This window comes from Gracilinanus agilis, chromosome 2 (assembly GCF_016433145.1).
Source record: "Gracilinanus agilis isolate LMUSP501 chromosome 2, AgileGrace, whole genome shotgun sequence".
Classification (NCBI taxonomy): Eukaryota; Metazoa; Chordata; class Mammalia; order Didelphimorphia; family Didelphidae; genus Gracilinanus; species Gracilinanus agilis.
This window is the reverse complement of record NC_058131.1, coordinates 33560471-33580310: the sequence shown is the minus strand read 5'-3', so window position 1 is coordinate 33580310 and position 19840 is coordinate 33560471. Positions and strand designations below refer to the sequence as shown.

General features: G+C 40.5%; 1 protein-coding gene and 1 pseudogene across 1 annotated transcript; both read left to right on the top strand.

The window, feature by feature from the left end:
- The first annotated feature begins 1783 nt into the window (after positions 1-1783).
- ST3GAL5 (ST3 beta-galactoside alpha-2,3-sialyltransferase 5) lies at positions 1784-12111 on the top strand. The gene is made up of 3 exons (XM_044663058.1): positions 1784-1944; positions 4440-4598; positions 11557-12111. The coding sequence occupies exons 1-3, from the start codon at positions 1819-1821 to the stop codon at positions 11803-11805; spliced, it is 534 nt and encodes a 177-aa protein (XP_044518993.1). The 5' UTR covers positions 1784-1818; the 3' UTR covers positions 11806-12111.
- Positions 12112-15195: 3084 nt separating this feature from the next.
- On the top strand, positions 15196-19606 carry LOC123233147 (annotated as a pseudogene).
- The last annotated feature ends 234 nt before the right edge of the window (positions 19607-19840 follow it).

The following is a 19840-nucleotide window of genomic DNA, read 5'->3' as shown; positions in this document are numbered from 1 at the left end:
CCATGAAGGAAGATAAGACTTCCAAGAAACAGAGGTGAGAAAGGAATGCAGTCCATGCTTGGGACAGAGTTTGTGCAAATACACAAAGGCATCAGTAATGGAACGGAATGTTAAGTATGAAGAAACTTCAGTTAAAACTTCAAGTTTATGAGGGGGAACCAGTGTGAAATAAGGTGAGATCTTTAAATCTTTAAATGCCGGGAGATCTTCAAATGCCAAGCTAAGGAATCTGTATTTTGTCCTAAAGGCAATAAAGACCTGCTCAAAGTCTCTTAGCAGGGCAATGAGTAACATGATGAGACGTGTAACTTCGGGTTATCGTAGCAGCTTTATGGAGAGTAGATGACCTGGGGGAAAAGATAAGCTGGAAGCAGGAAGACTAATACACTATTACAGTAGTCTAAGTGAGAAAGAGGCCATAGGAACCCAGATCAGGGGCTGTGGATTTTGTCAGTGGAGAGAAGGCGAGAGATTTCAGAGATATTGTGGAGACCGAGTTAATGGGCCTTGGCAAGTGATTAGTAATGGAGATAAGGGAAAAGGGAAGAGGTTAAGGATGACTCAGATGACAAACTGGCCTGGGAGATAAGTGGCCGTGACCTTAACTCAAATAGGGAAGTCCCGAGGAAGGGCAGGGCAAGTAGAGATGATATGTCCGATTTGGGACATTTATGGTTTGAGATGCAAATAAAAATTTTTGATGAAGTTATCCTGTTGGCAGGTGGCCACAAGGAAATTGGAGTAGATGATTGCTAAAGCCTACATGGCTCTGAACATAATCTGTGAATCCATGAGCCTGTGCTCCATTGTGGAACTAGAATTCAGGGTAAGGGTTAGGGTGGAATATCTAGCCTATATAGAAATATCATAAACCTGCAAAAGTGGTTGAGAAGGAAAGACTGTATGGAGAAAAGAGAAAACTTAGTTATGGAGATTGGTGATGGAAATATTGAGGACTGCTCAGACAGGTAGGATAACCAGTAGATGCAAAATGGAACAGATTTGTAAGCGTTTCTTTAGCAACCCTTCTCCCAATTGACTTGACCATCCCAGTTCCTGAAATGTTTGGTAAGGAAGTTAAAAAGGCACTTAAGGAGATTATATAAGGAATGACCAAAATACCTACATACCAAAGAAGTTCAAGCTGCAAATGACACAATTTTAAAGGTAATCAGGGATTAATTTTCAAATGCCTCCTTTTTCATATATATATATATATGTATACACACACACATATATATATGCACACACACGCGCGTGTGTGAATATATACACATATATATTCTTTTGGAGGATGGTCTATGTATGGATTAGGTATTTCTTATGACAATATATTTGTACTAGGGTGATCGCTTAGAGTCTACATCCCCAGTCTTATCTCCATCAACCCATGTGATCAAGTAGTTGTTTTTCTTCTGTGTTTCTGCTCCCACAGTTCTTTTTCTGGATGTCTTATGACAATATGAGAAGGAAACAGGATTCTATACAGATTTTTTTCTCTAACCAACCACATCTTCAGCTGACTAAGTGTAGAAAGTATACCAGCCCACTGTTAATTTTTTATTGTTGATTACAAAAAAAAACTTGATTTAATAGAGTTCAAGGGCAATCTGAAATTTGTATACAATGCAAAGTTTGCAGATTTTAACTGAACGGCACACCTTGTTTGAATAATACAAAGGTCAGTGACAGGTAATTAGTCCAATAAAGTTGTGGTATTTATTTTAAAATTTGCTTCTCTCTCTTTTTTTTAATAGGTTAAACAGTGCACCAGTTCAGGGATATACAGATCATGTTGGGAATAAAACTACTATAAGGATGACTTATCCAGAGGGAGCTCCATTGTCTGATCTCGAGTATTATTCTAATGATTTGTTTGTTACTGTTTTATTTAAGAGTGTTGACTTCGACTGGCTTGAAGCAATGTTAAAAAATGAAACAATGGTAAGGAATGAAAATTCACCTACAAATTTATATGCTTTGATTAAAATAGGGTTCGAGATTTAGTGACAGAAGAGAGACCTTAGCAACCATCTAGTCCAAATTCTTAATTTTACATATAAGGAAAATGAGATTCAGAGACTTAGTCACTGTCTCTTAGGTGTCGTATAGCAGTGGACTGAATTTAAATTTAAATTTATTATTTATTTTAAAACTCTTACCTTCTGTCTTAGAATCAAAACTGTATATTGGTTCCAAGGCAGAAGAGCAGTAAGGGCTAAGCGATGGGGGTTAAATGACTTGTCCAGGGTCACATAGTTTGCCTGAAGTGTCTGAGATCTGATTTGAACTCAGGACCTCCCATCTCTAGGCCAGGCTCTCAATCCTCTGAGCCACCTTGCTGCCCCTAGTGGACTGAATTTAAAACAAACATGGCAGACCTTGTTCATTCAAATGAATTCTCCTTCAAAGTGGTCTCCTTGTGGAGACTCTATACTTATCCCAGAGATGAAGAGTTTGTACTACTCATTTCTGGAATACTTCTTTGGCAGTTGCCTTCAGAACCAGATAATGAGCCAATCCAGGGGGGGGAAAAACACCTTATCAATAGTCATATGGAAAATGCCATTCTCCAGGTTAATCATCTATCAATTATCTAAATTCATTCCAAATGACTTTTGGCCAGTCTCAAAAATGTGTCTACCCCTAAAGTATAAAACATACAACCACTGAATATATTTAAAAGAATGTAATACAATTTATAAAGACAGTTCCAAAAGAGAACTCCCAAAAATATTTTGAGCAAAGCCAACATCATTTAAGTTTTATTATTTTTTTTAATGTAAAAAGATGCACTATTTTATTGCCACAGTTCATATATGTGATCCAAGTCATACTATATCTTGTGAAAGAGTTGCTTTCAGAGTCATATGGCTATACAAAATTTTTTAGATGTCGATATATTTTTGTGTCAAGTATTAGCCATATGAAAAATAGAGCACTTTTATATAATTGGTTTTTTAAAATATACCTGCAATTTAACCTTCCAGATTCATAACAGATCATCATATACCCATGGGGAACTTGTCTCTTCAAAATCTGGCATTATAAAGGTCTTCCAAATTGTCATTTTTTCCAGTGTAGCAATTAGGCTGCCATCTTTTCTGGCACTAAAGAAGATTTTTCATTAGAAATCAGAATTATATATTCCTTACTCTATCCCAGTGATTCCCAAAGTGGGTGCCACCGCCCCCTGGTGGGTGCTGCAGCGATCCAGGAGAGCAGTGATGGCCACAGGTGCATTTGGGGGCGGTGAATAACTGTAAGGGGGTGGTGATAGTATGTGCCAGGGGGCGCTAAGTCATATTTTTTTTGGAAAGGGGGCAGTGGGCCAAAAAAGTTTGGGAACCACTGCTCTATACCATTCTAAAAACTGTTTAGTAGACTCAGAAAGAAAGAGAAAGGGAGGAAAGAAGCAAGCAAGGAATGAAAGAAGGAAGGAAGGAAGAAAAGAAAAAGCAATCTCCTTCCCTTTTAAGGTTGGAGTAAGTGGTATAAAAGAAAAAAAACAAACACATTATATACTGTTTATGCTTAACCTAAATTGCTAGTGACAATTTGGAAGTCTTTCTGTTCTATACATATTGCCTTTCTTGATAAAATAGGCATAGATCAGGAGAACAGAAACGTTTTTCTGTGGGTTTGACTGTATTGTAACATTGTGGGTAAGTAGAAGGAAGCAGAGATCTGAGTCAAAAGACCAAGGTCTGAGTAACAAGTGTTACACTAACTCAGTCTGTGCTCTTAGTCTGTGACTTAGTTTCCTCATTTATAAACTTGGAAGTAGTAATACTTACTTACATATACTTACAATGCCAACTTCCCAAGGGTGTTTTGAGAAATGCATAAAGTGGTATGTTACAAATTAGGAAAGGACCTTCGATACTCTCTCATCTAACCCCTGCCTGACTGCGAGGGCTTTCTACAAAACTCCACTGCAAGACCTTAAGTGAGAGAGCCCACCGGACTCACTCTGGGTGTCTCCAGTTGTTCAAAGATGGTCCTTTCTTTGTACCTAAGTCTACTGCAGTGTATGTACCGTGCCTAGCTCTGTCCTCTGGCCAAGAAGAAGCTTAAGCCCTCCTCTCTATACTTGAAAGCCCGTCTCATGTCGCTGTTCTTTCGGGTCATCTTCATAGGACATCCCCCCTATAAACAGAGGTTAGGGACCAATTGGGATGTTGTTGTTTCAGGGTCTTCTCCAGCAAGGAAGCTTCTCTCAGGGTAGGTGAGCACCTCCTCTAGGCTTGAACCTTAGAGAGTAACCTAGAACATGGAGAAGTGAAGGGACTTGGCCAGGGTCAGACAGCCAGTAAATGCTGGAAGTTTGATTTGAACTCGGGTCTCCCCGGCTGCAAGGCCAGCAGTCTCTCCACTGCCTCTTATGTAAGAAGGAATCATTATTATTAATGTCACGAAAAATGATTTCTCTTCTCCAGCCACTTTGGGTACGACTGTTCTTTTGGAAGCACGTTGCGGAGAAAATACCACTCCAATCAAAACAGTTTCGGATTCTGAATCCAGTGATCGTTAAAAACACTGCCATTGACATGCTCCACTTCTCAGAACCCCAGCCCAGGATCTGGGGCTGGAGTAAGGTATCGTCCTTTTTAAGAAAACGATTAAGGATCGGTGTGGGAAAATGTCCGACGCGATTGCACGTGAAAATCTATAGGAGATTGCTTACCGTCTCAGCGGGGTGAGGGGGTGGGAGGGCGAGGAGGAAGGGAGGAAGAGAATTCGAGCCTCGATAGTCTTTGAAAAATGCTGGAAATTTTCCATATATAATTGGGGGGAGGGAGTTAGAAATGAAAAAAAAAGCAATAGTTGTCATCTCTGGAGAAGGAATGAGGGCTCACAGTTAGCATCTGTACTGAATTTTATCAAGATTTAGTTCCTAGTGCCTGCTGCCCCCTGGTCACCCCAGAACATCTATTACTCCATGGACGGCCATAACTCTGTGCCTTAAACAGAAGGCTCTTCATCTTTTAAGGTTTCAGTGAATTTTTGGACTTCCTTCTCTCCAGGGACTGACCTTTTTTTTTTTTTTTTTTTTTTTTAAATAAAACCCTTACCTTCTGTCTGTGTATTGGCTCCAAGGCAGAAGAGGGGCAAGGGCTAGGCAATGGGGGTCAAGTGACTTGCCCAGGGTCACCCAGCTGGGAAGTTTCTGAGGCCAGATTTGAACCTAGGACCTCCCATCTCTAGACCTGGCTCTCAATCCACTGAGCCACCCTGCTGCCCCCAGGGACTGACCTTCTAAGAGTAAATACATTATAGCCTTTCTGTCACCATTCAGGATTTTTATGTTATTATTATACCATCTTTTCTGTCACCTTTAGGATATTAATTATTGCTACTAGACACAATTTCTCTATGGCCGTGCAGAACACTAAAGGGTGCCTGTTGGCTTGAAAAATAAAATTCAGTTTGTAGAGTTCAGAATTGTGGCATGTGCGAAAGCAGAGGGACCGTTAACGAAGGCTCTATGCCTGGGTGAGGTATACAAAAGTGAACAAGAAAGAGGGCTCCTCGAGGAGCATGTAATCTGGTAGGGAAAATAATACATGCATAGAAAGAACTGTATCGCAATTATGGTATGCTAAAGGACAAGGAGGGCTTTAGGAATTTAGAAGAGAGAGACAGAAGCAGAGAGACAGAGACAGAGAGAACTCACGTATGGTCGATTGGGGATGGGGAGGAATTAGGGAATGGAATAGAAATCATTTGAGCCCAGCCAGTGGAGATATAGGTGTAGACAAGAGCATGGCCAAAGGAAAACATAGAGTGTATTTGGGGACTATAAATAATGGAGTTTTCCAGGAATATCAGGTACTTTGAGGAGAATATTGAGGCCGGACAGGTTGTAGCCGTGTTTGTAAAGGACCTCGATTGCTAACCTGAAATGCTGACTTCATTCTGTAGCAGGCTCGCTCTTGGGTGCCACTGGAATGTCCAGCACTCTGAAGTCTGTTTATTGCCTCTTAGATACTCTGACTGTATTTTAAACGAGTCCTGACTCTGGCCTGAATGGCCAAACTTACATTATCATCATAGACTTATTATAGGAACAAATATGGCCAGCACGCTTTCCCACTTAGTGGGACTTTGAAAAAATAGGTGACTTTTTACGAAAAATGTTCATACAGACTTTGGGGTGATAAAAGTATTGACTTACTCATAAGCATAACTATTGAAAGAGCATTTGAGGAGCCCTTAAGGCTTTCAAGCCAAGCAGCCCTTCTGCTTGCCAAGGCAGGCTTCTACTTGGACTCTTGATGTTCTCTCCCTCGTCCCTCTATACTTTGCCCTCTCTGTCTTTCCTCTTCATTGCTATTTAGCGACCTACCCACATCTTCCCTATCTATTAGATAAAAACAGAAGCTTGGTCCGGCCATCCCCTCACGCTGTGCTCCTATAACTGTTCTCTTTTTCACAGATAAGATTTGTCTACACGAGTTGCCTCCAATTTCACACCTCTCACTTCTCGCACCCTTTCAAACTGGTTGCCTCCTAATGAAAATTCTAAAGTCGACCAAATGTCTCTGAAATGCTCCATCTAATGACTTTTCCTCAGTCCATATTCTGCTTGACTTCTCTTCTTTAAATGCAGTTATCAGCCTCTTCTTGGGTCTTCTTTCCTCCATTGGCTTCTGTCATAATGTTCCATCTTGGTTTTCCTCAAGTCTGTCTGTCGGATCACTCCACTTCTCTCTTATTTGATCTAGCTTTCCAGCCTAGTTAGTTCAGGTTCCCCAGATCTCTGTCTTGTACCTTTTCTAGAAATAGTTTTGTCTTTTTTTTTTTTTTTAACCCTTACCTTCTGTCTTAGTATCAGTTCTAAGATAGAAATGCAGCAAGGGCTAGGCAATAGGGCTTCAGTGACTTGTCCAAAGATCTACTAGCTAGGAAGTGTCTGAGGCTAGATTTGCTCTATCCTCTGTGATACCTGGCTGTCCCCAAGATAGTCTCTCTTTATTTTTATTTTATTTTATTTTTTAAACCCTTACCTTCCGACTTGGAGTCAATACTGTGTATTTGCTCCAAGGCAGAAGAGTGGTAAGGGCTAGGCAATGGGGTTTAAGTGACTTGCCCAGGGTCACACAGCTGGAAAGTGTCTGAGGTCATATTTAAACCCAGGATCTCCCATCTCTAGGCTTGGCTCTCAATCCACTGAGCTACCCAGCTGCTCCCATCTGGATCCTTCCTGATCTTCATTCCTTTCAAACTTATAAAGTCATTTCCAAGCTTGAACAGGTCCATCTCAGGGTGCTCATGGGTACCCAGCTGCCCCATAGTCTCTCTTTAAAGAGACTCTCAGCTTCCATGTATTCATTGATAATGCTGGAGGCTCCCAAATGTACAAATCTAGCCTAATTATTCTCCTAATCTCCATTCCTACATCCCAACATATCCAAAATTGATCTCATATTTCTCCCCAAACTATTACATTTTGTTCTCCAAACTTACTTCTTTCTGTTGAGGGACCCATTCTTCTAGTCTGCCAGATTGACAGCCTTAGTCTCCTTCTAGATTTTTCCTTCTCTCTTATTCCCAACCTCCCAATATCCAGTCATTTGGCCAACTCTCTCAGTTTGGCTCCTTGCTTCCCTCTCCAGTTTTTCCTCTGCAGAATTGCCAGAAGAATATTTCTCAGGCACAGGTCTGACCATCACAACCTCTATGCCCCCCCCGCCCAAACCTTGCAGCATCTACAACCTTGAGAGAATCTCTATAACCTTTAAAATAAAATATCAATTCATTTTGTCCTCATCCTTCCACAATCCAGTTTCTACCTACCTTTCCAGACACACTGAATGCCATTCTCCTTCACATATTTCTTAGCCACAAACTGTTTTGTGCCCAGACTTGCCATCTCCTCTCTTTGTGCCTTTGGCCGTTCTGTCCCAGAGCTAAGAACCTTCCCCTCCTTCCCCACAGCTTGAGCCCCACCATTGTTAATATTCACAGTTTTCTCAAATGACTGTATAATTCCTTCTCTATGTGTATATTGTCTCTTTCCTTAGGGGAATGTAAGCTTCTAGAGGGCAGAGAGAGGGTTTTTGTTTGTTTGTTTGTTTTGTTTTGTTTTGTTTTGTCATACGTCTGGTACCTAGCACTATGCCAGGCACACATAGGCACAATAAATTTTAGTTGAAAAAAAAGTTGTTAAATTGAATAAAATGATTTCATTCTAAGATGTGCAAAGACCTCTGAAGATCTCCTCTAACCCTATACTTTTACAATTTCAAATTCCAGCTATATTTTTAAAAACTCTTACCTTTAGAGATAGAAAGTTTACCCCCTCAGAATGGTTTTAGTTGTATCCCTGTTAAGTATTCAGATGCTATACTATTAGGTTCATATACATTAAGCATTAATTTTGATTTGTTATTTAAACTGCCTTTAAAAACAATGTCATTTCCCTGTTTAAACCTTTTTAATCTTTTCTGCATTTATTATTACCTTATCTGAAATCAACTTCTTTTTTCAGTTTATCTAAAACATAATAGATTTTGCTCCAACTCTTCATTTTAAATTTATGTGAAACTTTGTTTTTCAAGTGTCTTTCTTTTAAATAACTTAACAGATTCTGCTTTCTGATCCATACAGCTATCCTCTTCCATCTTATGGGTGATTCAGCCCATTCACACTCATGATTGTCATTTGTATATTTCTCTATATCCTATCCTCTTATGCTTTTTCCTGTGTTGCCTGTTATCTTCCTTTACAAGTAAGAAGTTACAGAAGAAAAATAATTCACTTAGCTCTTGTAATCTTACGAGTGAAACATCCTGTTTCCTCTCTTTTTAAAAATTCTTATTGTGCCCTTACTCTGCCTCTGATTCCAGTTCCCCTACTCCTTCCATGACTATAAACTCTTTATCTTATACATCTCTGCTGTGCAAGAATTACTTTTCCTTTCCTTTTTTCTTCCTTTCTTCCTCATTGTAGCTCTTGGCTCTCCTAACTTTGCCTTCTCTTCAAACAATTAAAAGGGAACAAAATGACTCATGGACTCTCTTAACCTTTTTCTAAAAAATAAAGATATTAAAATCTTTTAGATATTACAATCTTATATACATAAATTATAATTAAAATATATATTGTAATATCCACAAATATATATGTAAACTTTAAAGATATTAAGGTCCTTGGAAGACATTTATTTTTTACTTCCTTCCCCCTATTAACATGTAAAGTACTCATCTCCCATCCCCCATTCAATTAAGTATCTATTATAAATATAGATTATATGTATAGATCATATATGTCATAATATATTGTTATTCTTTTTCTTCCTTTTTTTTTAAACCCTTACCTTCTGTCTTAGAGTCACTACTGTGTATTGGCTCCAAGGCAGAAGATTGGTAAGGGCTAGGCAATGAGGGTTAAGTGACTTGCCCAGGGTCACACAGCTAGGAAGTGTTTGAGGCCAGATTTGAACCTAGGACTTCCTGTCTCTAGGCCTGGCTCTCCATCCACTCAGCCACCCAGCTGCCCCTCCCCCCATTCTTTGTTTTTCTTAGGGATTATATTTCCGTTTCAAAATGTCTGCTCAGTTTTGGTTTTTTCATCAGAAATGCTTGGATATTTCCATTCCATTAAATGACTATTTTTTTCCCTTGCAGTTATTATTCTTAGTTTCGAGCAAACAGCTTATCCTTGGTTGTAAACCTTTATCTCTTGCCTTTTGTTATGTCATGTTCCACTCTCTCCTTTATAGAGGTAACTGCTAACTTCTTATATTCCTTCTTGTGGTTCCATTCTACCGAGTACCTTCTTTTTGGCTGTTTGTAGTATGTTTTTTCTTTTGACATGGAAACTCTGGATTTAGGCTATTATGACCCCTGAGAATTTTCATTCTGAAGGTTTCTTCCTGGAAGTGATTGATAGACTCCATTTTCTCTTTGTCCCCTCATTCTGATAGTTCTGTCTAGTTTTCATTTATAATTTCTTTAAAAATGTTATCCAGACTTTTTGTTCTGACATGGTTTTCAGATAATCTTGTAATTACTCAATTGTCTCTCCTTGATCAGTTTTTTGCATTGGTTTTTGCTATTATGTTTTTTAGATATTCTTCTTTTTTATTTTCGGTCTTATTGGTTTTGTTTGAGTACTTCCTGTTGTCTTATTTGTGTCCTTGTTTTCTGCCTGGGCTAATCTAAGCACTGAGTCACCGAGTGAGATTTTCCCACCATCCATTCTAAGAAGTCACTTTTCCCCTGCCAGTCTTTCTCCTCTAGCTTTTCCACTCCATGTCTCTTATTTCATTTCCACTGGATACTAGTGCAATCTCTATGGGCAAAATGTCCTTTTCTCTGAAGTTTTACCTAAATTTATGGCCTCCTCTTCCTGTCTCAATTTAAAAGAAAAACAAGACCAAGAAACAAAAATGCAGAGTTGAGCAACACAAATTTCTTCACTGGCCATGCCTCCAACACACATCTCATTCTGCATTTTGAATTCATCACCAGTTGGGAAATGGTGGTTTGCATTCTTCATCACTCATCTGGAATTGTGGCTTGGCATTCTATTAGTCAGAGTTAATACATCCTTAAGAGTTATTTGTCCTTAAATGTTGTTATTATTGTAAAAATAGTTCCAGTTCTGCTTGCTTCGTTCTGCATCAGTTTATACATGTCTTCCCACGTTCTGTAAACTCATCCCTTTCTTAGCTTCTAATATCAACAATAGTATTCCATTATATTCCCATGCCATAATTTGTTCAGCCATTCCTAGGTTATGGCATCGCCTTAGTTTCCAGTTCACAGTGCTTGGTTGGGCGCCAAATCAACCTCATTTCCCCTTCTGGCAGAGTTACGAGATTATGGCTAATCAGGGAAATGACAGATGAGGCTCAATTTTAGTAAGATCTTTGGTAAAGTTTCCTGATGTTCTTGTGGACACAAAGGGACGAAATCAAAGCTGAATGACAGTAGTACAGTTAGGTACATTGAAATGAAGCAGGTTAAACACTGTACCAAGAATGTTAATTAACTGGACCCCTTTCATCCTGGAAGGGAGGTCTCTGCTCACGTGTTCGAGGACTCTTTGCTCGGCCTTGCCTTGTTCATCTGACCTGTCTGTCGTTCCTTCCTCTCAAAGACTTGAGTATGTCTATCAGATGGGTAGGCTTGGTGGGAGAGCAAAAGTGAGAGAGAACAAAAATTCTTAAGCCCCCAATGGGCTGGAATGAGAGGCTTAAAACAACAGGGCGAAATTAAAGGGTCTGCATTTCTTCTTTATTTTTTTTAACCCTCACCTTCTGTATTGAAGTTAATACTATGTATTGGCTCCAAGGCAGAAGAATGGTAAAGGCTAGGCAATGGGGGTCAAGTGACTTGCCCAGGGTCACCCAGCTAGGAAGTGTCTGAGGCCAGATTTGAACCCAGGACCTCCCATCTCTAGGCCTGGCTCTCCATCCACTGAGCTACCCAGCTGCCCCCTATCATTGCCTTCTATAAGTTTGTGTCCATTTGCTAAGAGCTCTCCATCGAGGAGGTGCGCTGACTGGGCTCTCTGGTTAAACCCGGCTTTTCTTTCCCTCCTCAGAACGTGCCCACCATGGGGGTCGTGGCCGTCGTCCTGGCCACTCATCTGTGCGACGAAGTCAGTTTGGCCGGTTTTGGCTATGACCTCAGCCGGCCCAAAACCCCGTTACACTACTTTGACAATCTCTGCATGGCAGCGATGAACATACAGACCATGCACAACCTGACGACGGAAACCCGATTTCTGCAAAAGCTGGTGAAAGAAGGCATTGTGAAGGACCTGAGTGGAGGGATACACTGTGAATTCTGAAGAGGATGGAAAAATGCAGCCCACCCATGCAAGCGGGGAGAGCCTCGTGGGAACGGGACTCTGCGAGCAGGTTGCCGACCGCATTCTTCTTATCTGTTATTGTGTTAACATTTTGAAAACTAGCTGGAGTTGTCTTTTTCTTACTCTTTAGCAAATATTCAGTTTATTTTCTTGTGTTATTTATTTGAAGTCAGTGTTTGTTTTGGCACCACATTTGTATATGTTAATTTTAAGAACTGAACTTAATTGGAAAGATTTTTAAAATAATTTCTGTGATATGGTCTTATTCAGAAATAATTTACCTTTTAGAAATCTGTCTACATACTGCACATAGAATACCATGTAATTAGATGGAGGGAGTCGTCAGTCCTTCTCTGGTGGTTTCTACATATTTATTGTCCAGTGAGTTATTCTGCTTGGTTGTACGAATTCATGGAATTCTTCCAGCGTTGTGTGGAGAAGGGCTAAACCTCGGCAGTGCCAGGGGGATGGCTTCATTGGGGCACAGGCTGGTAGTAGAGGGGGTGAAGATCACCACCCGCTCACGATCATACCTCATCTGAACCTCAAAGTCAGGATCAGGGAATTGTGCTGGGGAGCCGGGATGGCTGAGTCAGGGTCTCCCCGTCTCCACCCAAGTAACTGAATGCCACAAGCATGTTGGTCTTCACCAAAATTGTGTTTATCTCGCAGCCCCAAATGGGGGGCACGGAAGCCTTGAATGATGTGGCCATGTCTGTGGTTTGCTGTTTTTCCTTTCACTTCTGGCCATTCTACATCGCTCTCTTCATCCAACATATGTTCTGCTTTGTGTTCAGAAAGGAGACCTTTGGGGGGTTGTTGCTGAGTACAGTAAAGCTTCTGTTATCCAGAGTTCCTGGGGAGCAATCCATTCAGGAGAAGAGTCGTTTTTAAGTAGATGAGAGTTTGCACTGCAGCTTTTTCTGGTTGAACTACTTTTGATGGAAATTTTCCTGAAATATGCTCCGCATTTCCTGACCTTCTGCAGATGTCACCCTTTGCTCTAAGTATAGGCATAGAAGCAGGTAAAAATGGTTTGAACTTTGCCCTTTGCTTTTCCCTGAAGCCCACCCATCTGGGGTGACTTCTCCCCCTTCCTAAATAACAGGTCTGGTTGGGGCAGACGGAAAGCCTGGGCGGGCATGCCTGACTCTCTTCCCTGCACACATTCTGGCGAGGCTGTTTGGGGCTGGATTATCCTGAAGTTCAAAGTTGGCTTCTCCCATCCATTCCCCACTGGCTGCAGAGATGACCTCCTCTCTCAGTGCGCCTGTCCCAGCCTGCAGACCCAGCAGCTGCCGTCTCCCTTTGCTCCCGTCCCCCTTTGCTCCCGTCCCTCTTGCTCGCTGTTGTCATAGTGCTGGGGCTTCTGGGAATGGTCAGTGTGGTGGATGTTAGCAGCACACACACAGTCTGGGTGTGCACAGCCTCTTGGCAATTTTTATTGGAATCTTTGAGGCCAAGACCCTTCCTGATGCTCCTGTTGCCCCTTTTTTATCAAATCACATTTCTTTCATCAGAAATTTTTCCTTTTATTTATTTTTTTTTTACTTGAATGTCCAGAGTTACTCTGGATTTTTAAGAGTCCTCTAAGGCTACACTAGCACTCTGATCATTTTATGTGGTTTAACACACACACACACACACACACACACACACACACACACACACAATACCTTCCATACATAAAATAAGTTAATTGTAACAACTTTGGAAAAATCCCTGTTTCTCTCTCAGGTTACATTTTGGTGGAACTAGAAAATACAGACTCATTTAGTAGGTATTTTTAAAAAAAACTATCTTCAGCCTAGAACCCTAAGCAGGGTTTGGAAAAAATGCAGTGGAGGAATAGATCGGAGACTATAGTCTCTTAGTTTTTAAAAACAGAATTAAGACAAGCTCTTAACAAAGCACTTTGATTTCTAAATCTCTGTTTGTACTGGGGGGGGGTTACATTGTTTTTTCAATTAAATTGGGCTTATATGCCCACAAAACCTTTTGACATAAATCATTTGATTTATCTAATCAGTTTAAATCAGTTTAAAATGTTTTCATTTTCTTAGTCAAACAAGTTGTTTGATTGGACAGGTCCTGCTGGTCAAAATGGTCAGCTGGATTTGTGGGTATCGATAGGCATTTGTACAGAAGAATGCCACGACGTGGGTTGGAATCTAATAATACTTTTTAAAAAATCATTGGCAAAGGGCACCGCTTTACTTCAGCAACATACTAGCAACTCTTTGGCAGAGGGCACAAAGAATCGTTGGATGCTCATTGTCGATGGCTCATTGCTTCCCAAACTTTTTTTATTTTTTTTTTTATTTTTTATTTTTTTCTTTTTAAACCCTTAACTTCTGTGTAGTGATTCATAGGTGGAAGAGTGGTAAGGGTAGGCAATGGGGGTCAAGTGACTTGCCCAGGGTCACACAACTGGGAAGTGTCTGAGGCCGGATTTGAACCTAGGACCTCCCGTCTCTAGGCCTGACTCTCAATCCACTGAGCTACCCAGCTGCCCCCGTTTCCCAAACTTTTAAAGTGAAGGTATGAACAGCACGGCTAAAACCCAGTAATTATGCCCAGGATCAGTCCTTGTTTTCAGTCTTATTAAATCACCTCGTGTGCAAATGATTAAGTTTTCAAAAACGATATCTATCCAGATAGCATAGAGTGGAGGAAAAATTCATCGTTCTTGTGACGATCTTTGCAAGAAAAAACTACCTTGGTATAAATTAGTGTAATTCTCTAGCACTAGCAGGATGTGGCAATAATGAATCTGTGCTCTTACACACACACACACACACACACACACACACACACACACACAGCTGAAAAACCAAGGTCACCCTCAAACAAAGGCCCTTCTTGTTTGCTCCTGGTTATTCCAACTGCTCCCATGCCAGTGATGAAAGGAGACTTTCTTTAGCTTTAGAGCAAAGCCTCCCTCTTGGTTCCCATTCATTCCTTCTCTGCCATGGCGAGTTATCCAAATACATTTGCTATTTAGAAGGCGACTGCTTGAATGTCCTATGAAGATTCTTACAAAACCACATGAAAAAAGAGGGCCAGATCTCAGGGGCCCCACCCCAGGGAGACAGTCCAGCCAGACACCAGCTCACTTACATTTTGTGTCATGGCTAAAACACAACCATCTATCCCGCCGGGCACATTCACATTTATAAAGCATGAAAAGTCACCCTGGAGGCTGGTTCTTTGCGATCCAAAAAATGGCACCTGAGATACATAAAACTGAGGCTATTTGTTACATCAACATAAATGTCCACGTGTGCTGCTTTGGGCCTGGAAATGAATCAAGAAAACCACAGGGAACCCTAGGTGAATCATTATCTGGCTTTTTAAATGTTAGCCTTGATGTTTCGAAAGCTTCAGGGATCTGTGGTTTCTGCTGGTGAGTCTTTCCCCTTGGATGGAGATGCCAACCTTCCCCACCTCCGAGATGGCGCTTCATGGGTTTCTGAAACTGAAAAGCTGCCTTGCCTGATATCTAGCCACGTGGGAGGAAACCTCTCCAGACAAAGCCAGGCCCCCAGAGCCCAGACCGACCCCTCACCAGGCTGTGCCTGGAGTCTTCCCAACTTGGGAGAAGCTGTCACTGTTTGTATTTGCTTGGCACAGAAACTCAGGCTTATCTTCACACTGCTCTAAGGCATAGCTGTAGAGTTTTAGTAAAGGAAATGTCTTTCTCATTTGATTGTCAATATTGATTTGTTCACCAGCAACCAGAAAGAAATCACTATTATGGGATTTCTTGATTTTTCAATTAAAAAACCCCTCAGATTACAGCTTGCATTTTAAAGATGTTATGTTGAGAAAGTAGCGTATTGGAAGGCGGCTTTAAATCATTGTTTACCCAGAGCAAACATAAAGTGTTGCTTCTATGTGTTTAGGATGAGGTTGGAGGCCTACCAAACCCAGTGGTTTCTATCCATTGTCCTCTGGGATGAGAAGGAAGTTAATCGGGTTTAAGAAAATAGGCTGTTGAACGAAGTGAATATTTAGTTGTGTCACCTCCTAGCAGCAATAGTATTAAATCTGTTTATTTGCTAACAATTGGAGAATTAACTTTTAAAACTGTGATAATATTTCTGCTCTATCAGCTATCCATCCATCTATCTATCTATCCATCTATTTATCTGTCTATCTATCCATCCATCTATCTATCCATCTATTTATCTATCTATCTATCCATCTCTCTATCTCTCTATCTATCTATCTATCTAGCTCTATCCATCCATCCATCTATCTATCTATCATCTATCTCTCTATCTCTATCTACTTATCTATCTCTCTATCTCTTTATCTCTATCTCTCTGTATCTCTCTATCCATCTCTCTATCTCTCTATCATCTTATCTATCTATCCATCTATCTCTATCTACCTATCTATCTCTCTATCTACCTATCTATCTCTCTATCTCTTTATCTATCTCTATCTCTCTATCTATCTCTCTATCCATCTCTCTCTCTCTATCTTTCTATCCATCTATCCATCTATCTATCTTGCATGTTGTCATTCAGGAGAAAATCAGTTCCAGGGAGAAGTGTAAACAAGATAATAGTTTGTTCATTTAAAATGTGGGAAAAAAGGATCTCCCTCAATTGCCAGCCAGTGTTAGTAACGCAGCCAATGATACGGAAGAAGGTACCGAAATGAAAGAGCCTCCAAAGGACAGTGGCCACTCGCAATGAAGGGGGAGCAGATCCTAGCAGGACTACTGAGGATTTTGTTTAGTTGGGTGGCTTTTTCATTGCTGTTGAACCCAAATGAAGAACATAAACCTCAGCTTCCTTGAGGGCACATACCTGACTTTTCTTCATTGTCTCCCACACCATCTTTGTATATGCTGGGTGCTCGGCAATACTTGTTCCTGTGTGTTGAGCTGCTGAAAAACTGTAGTTGAATCTTTATTAAAATGGTACATCTCATTACTCACCAATTGTAGTGAACGTAAGTCACCCACTATAGGGTAACAATGGTCAGTGAAAGCAATAAATAAGGCAGCCATTTCCTCCTTGTGTTTGGAAATCACAGGGATTTTTTAAATGGGAAAAAATAACGGAGCAGGTTTTATAATGACTGAGGCTCCGGGCATCCTGTAAAGAAAATCTACAGACAATATGTGAAATTACTATCCGCCCTACCTCTAGAAAGATTTACAAAAGCAAAAAAAGTAAAAGGAAATGTGCTGCATTGGCATTCAGACTGTTAACTGGAAGATTTTTTTTTTTTTGGTACCTGAAATTAGATTCTTACATCAAAGGTCACTGTGGTGGAATGTCTTGTACAGTATTTGGAAACTAAGCTGATTTACCCTTTTTGTGGTCTAGTCATTTCCTGTCTGCTCTTTCTCATCATCCTTTCTCAGGCATTGAAGGCCCCAAATAAGGGATGTTTTACTTTAGGCACCTTTCCTTTGTCAGAACAAATGTGTGAATGAGTGATAGAGTAGCAGAAAGTGCCCTTGGGTTTTTTAAAACTATGTACAATCCTGCCAAATGGCTCAACTTGGTTTTTTAGTGTACATCCGGTATCATTCTATCTACCTCACGATAATATTCAGAAAATAGGGTACTGTTGTTAATGTGTTTTGAGATTCTCCAATGGAAATCTAAGAGAGGGCCCGCTACAATAATCCTCAAAAACGGCACATGAAACTGCCAGAACATTATGATTCGTTTTGAGGATGTTTCAAAGAACAGAATTGTAAAAGATCCAGTAAAAGAATGCTGCTTAAAATAATAGATTGGGGCCGGTCAATGTAAAAAGTCACTCATTTGCTTTTAAAATGAAGAACGTGAAAAATAAAGTTTTTATTAATACAACAAATGTATTTAGTACTAAATTATGATCGGGTTGAGAGAGAAGGAAGCAGGCACTCACATCTGCAGATCAGGAGGTGAAAGCAACCTGAGAGCACCAGGGAGTTTTTGTGCCGAATCTACAAATAACATTGTACAGTTTGTTTTGATTATCTGCAATGGTCAGTTGCTACCATCATCCTTGCCCATTAAAAGCTGATGAAATCCCTAGCAACTAACACAACCTTTTCTGTACTGAGAATTACTTTTCTCTTTTTGTTTCTAAAGTTTATTTTTTAAATAAAGATTGATTTTCCAATGGAATGTTCATGTGTTGGATATATATCATTTGTGTTTTAGACTTTTTCTTTAGGGTGACCAGCAAGATGACAGAGTAGTTGTTTTCAAGGCCCAGCCACCCACAACCTTCGGGGAAGGAAACTGTATCCCAAATATGGTGTAACTAATGCTCCAGATTAAAAGTCAGAATCCCTACATCAAGTAAAACTTCCTGAAATTACCAGTAAAGAACTTGAGTACCCAAAGCTCCTCCTTGGCATCCTCTCCTCCAACCCGCTACTGGGTATGGTGAATAAAAGCAGCCTCGCAGCCTTGTCTTCAGGGTCTGGATGTGAAGAGCCCTGCTCGGTCCCCTCATGACATGATGTAGCCCAATACTCCAACCTGCATTCCACAAGGGACAGCAGATACTGATTCTGCCACTATGGGAAGGGTATAAGAGTGGGGTCTGTGGGAACATAGTAGAAGAGCAGTAGATGGGATAATTTAAGGCTGGGGACTGGGGTCTTGCTCCAAAGGGAAAAGGAAAGGCAACCATGAGGAAGGAAGTATATGTCCATAGCAAAGGACAGGGGACCTTGTGAAGCATTTTCTCTCTGCGGTACCTGCACCTGAGAAGAGCATCTTCTCTAAGAAAAGGATGGCCTTTCTGGTACTGTATCCTACTGCATCTGGGGGAAGTGGATATTTAATAAAGTAGAGGACTTTCAAACATTCTTGATGAAAAACCAGAGCTGAACAGAAATTTTGATTTGCAAATACAAGACTAAAGAGAAGCATAAAAAGGTAAACAGGAAAAAGGAAATCATAAGGGATTCCATAAAGTTGAATTGCTTACATTCCTCCATGGAAAGATACTTGTAAGAACTTTATCATTATTAGAGTAGTTAGAGGGAGTATATATAATATATGGAAAGTCCCTTGTAAAGATGGCAGTGCTAATGAAACTTCACTGCTTGAAGCTTTGGATTGCATCCTACCAACAATTCATCCACCCAACAAGTCCCTCTGCATGTACCCTTCCAAAATGTCAAGATTGTTGGTACTGGTACTATACCTGTTGGCCGTATGGAAACTGGTGTTCTAAAACCAGTCATGGTGGTCCTCTTTGCCCCAGAGTTATAACTGAAGTAAAATGTTGAAAAGCCCCTTGAAGCTTTGAGTGAGGCTCTGCCTGGGAATAAGGTTGGTTTTAATGTCAAGCACGTGTCTGTCGAAGACATCCGGCATGGTAACGTGGCTGGTGATAGCAAGAATGACCCACTCATGGAAACAGTTGGCTTAACTGAACAGGTCATTATCCTGAATTATCCAGGCTAAATCAGTGCTGGCCATGCACCTGTTCTGAATTGTCACTCTACTAAAATTCCTTTTAAGTTTGCTGATTGTCATTCTGGTAATAAGCTGGAAGGCGACCCTTAATGTCTGAAATCTCATGATGCTGCCATTGCTGCCATGGTTCTAGACAAGTGTGTGTGTGTGTGTGTGTGTGTGTGTGTGTGTGTGTGTGTGTGTGTGTGTGGAGAGCTTCCTTCTCTAATTATCTGATAGGTTGCTTTGATGTTCATGACATGAGACAGACTTTTGCAGTTGATATCATCAAGGCAGTTCGTATGAAGGCTGCTGGAGCTGGCAAGATCTCAAAATCTTTCCAGGTTTGTTGAATATCTGTACACCTGCCATTCCAGTCTTACTCAGTGGTGGAATAAAGGTCTCAGAACTGTGTGTCTCAATTAGCCATTTGAGTTTAATAGTAAAAGATTAGTTAATGATTACAGTGCCTTGTAAAAGCTTCAGGAGGAAAAGAATTTTGTGGGCCATTTGTTTTATGGAAGTTTTAAGTTATTAATCTTTAAAATCAGTCATTTTATTTTAAAAATTTATTCTTATTTTATTAA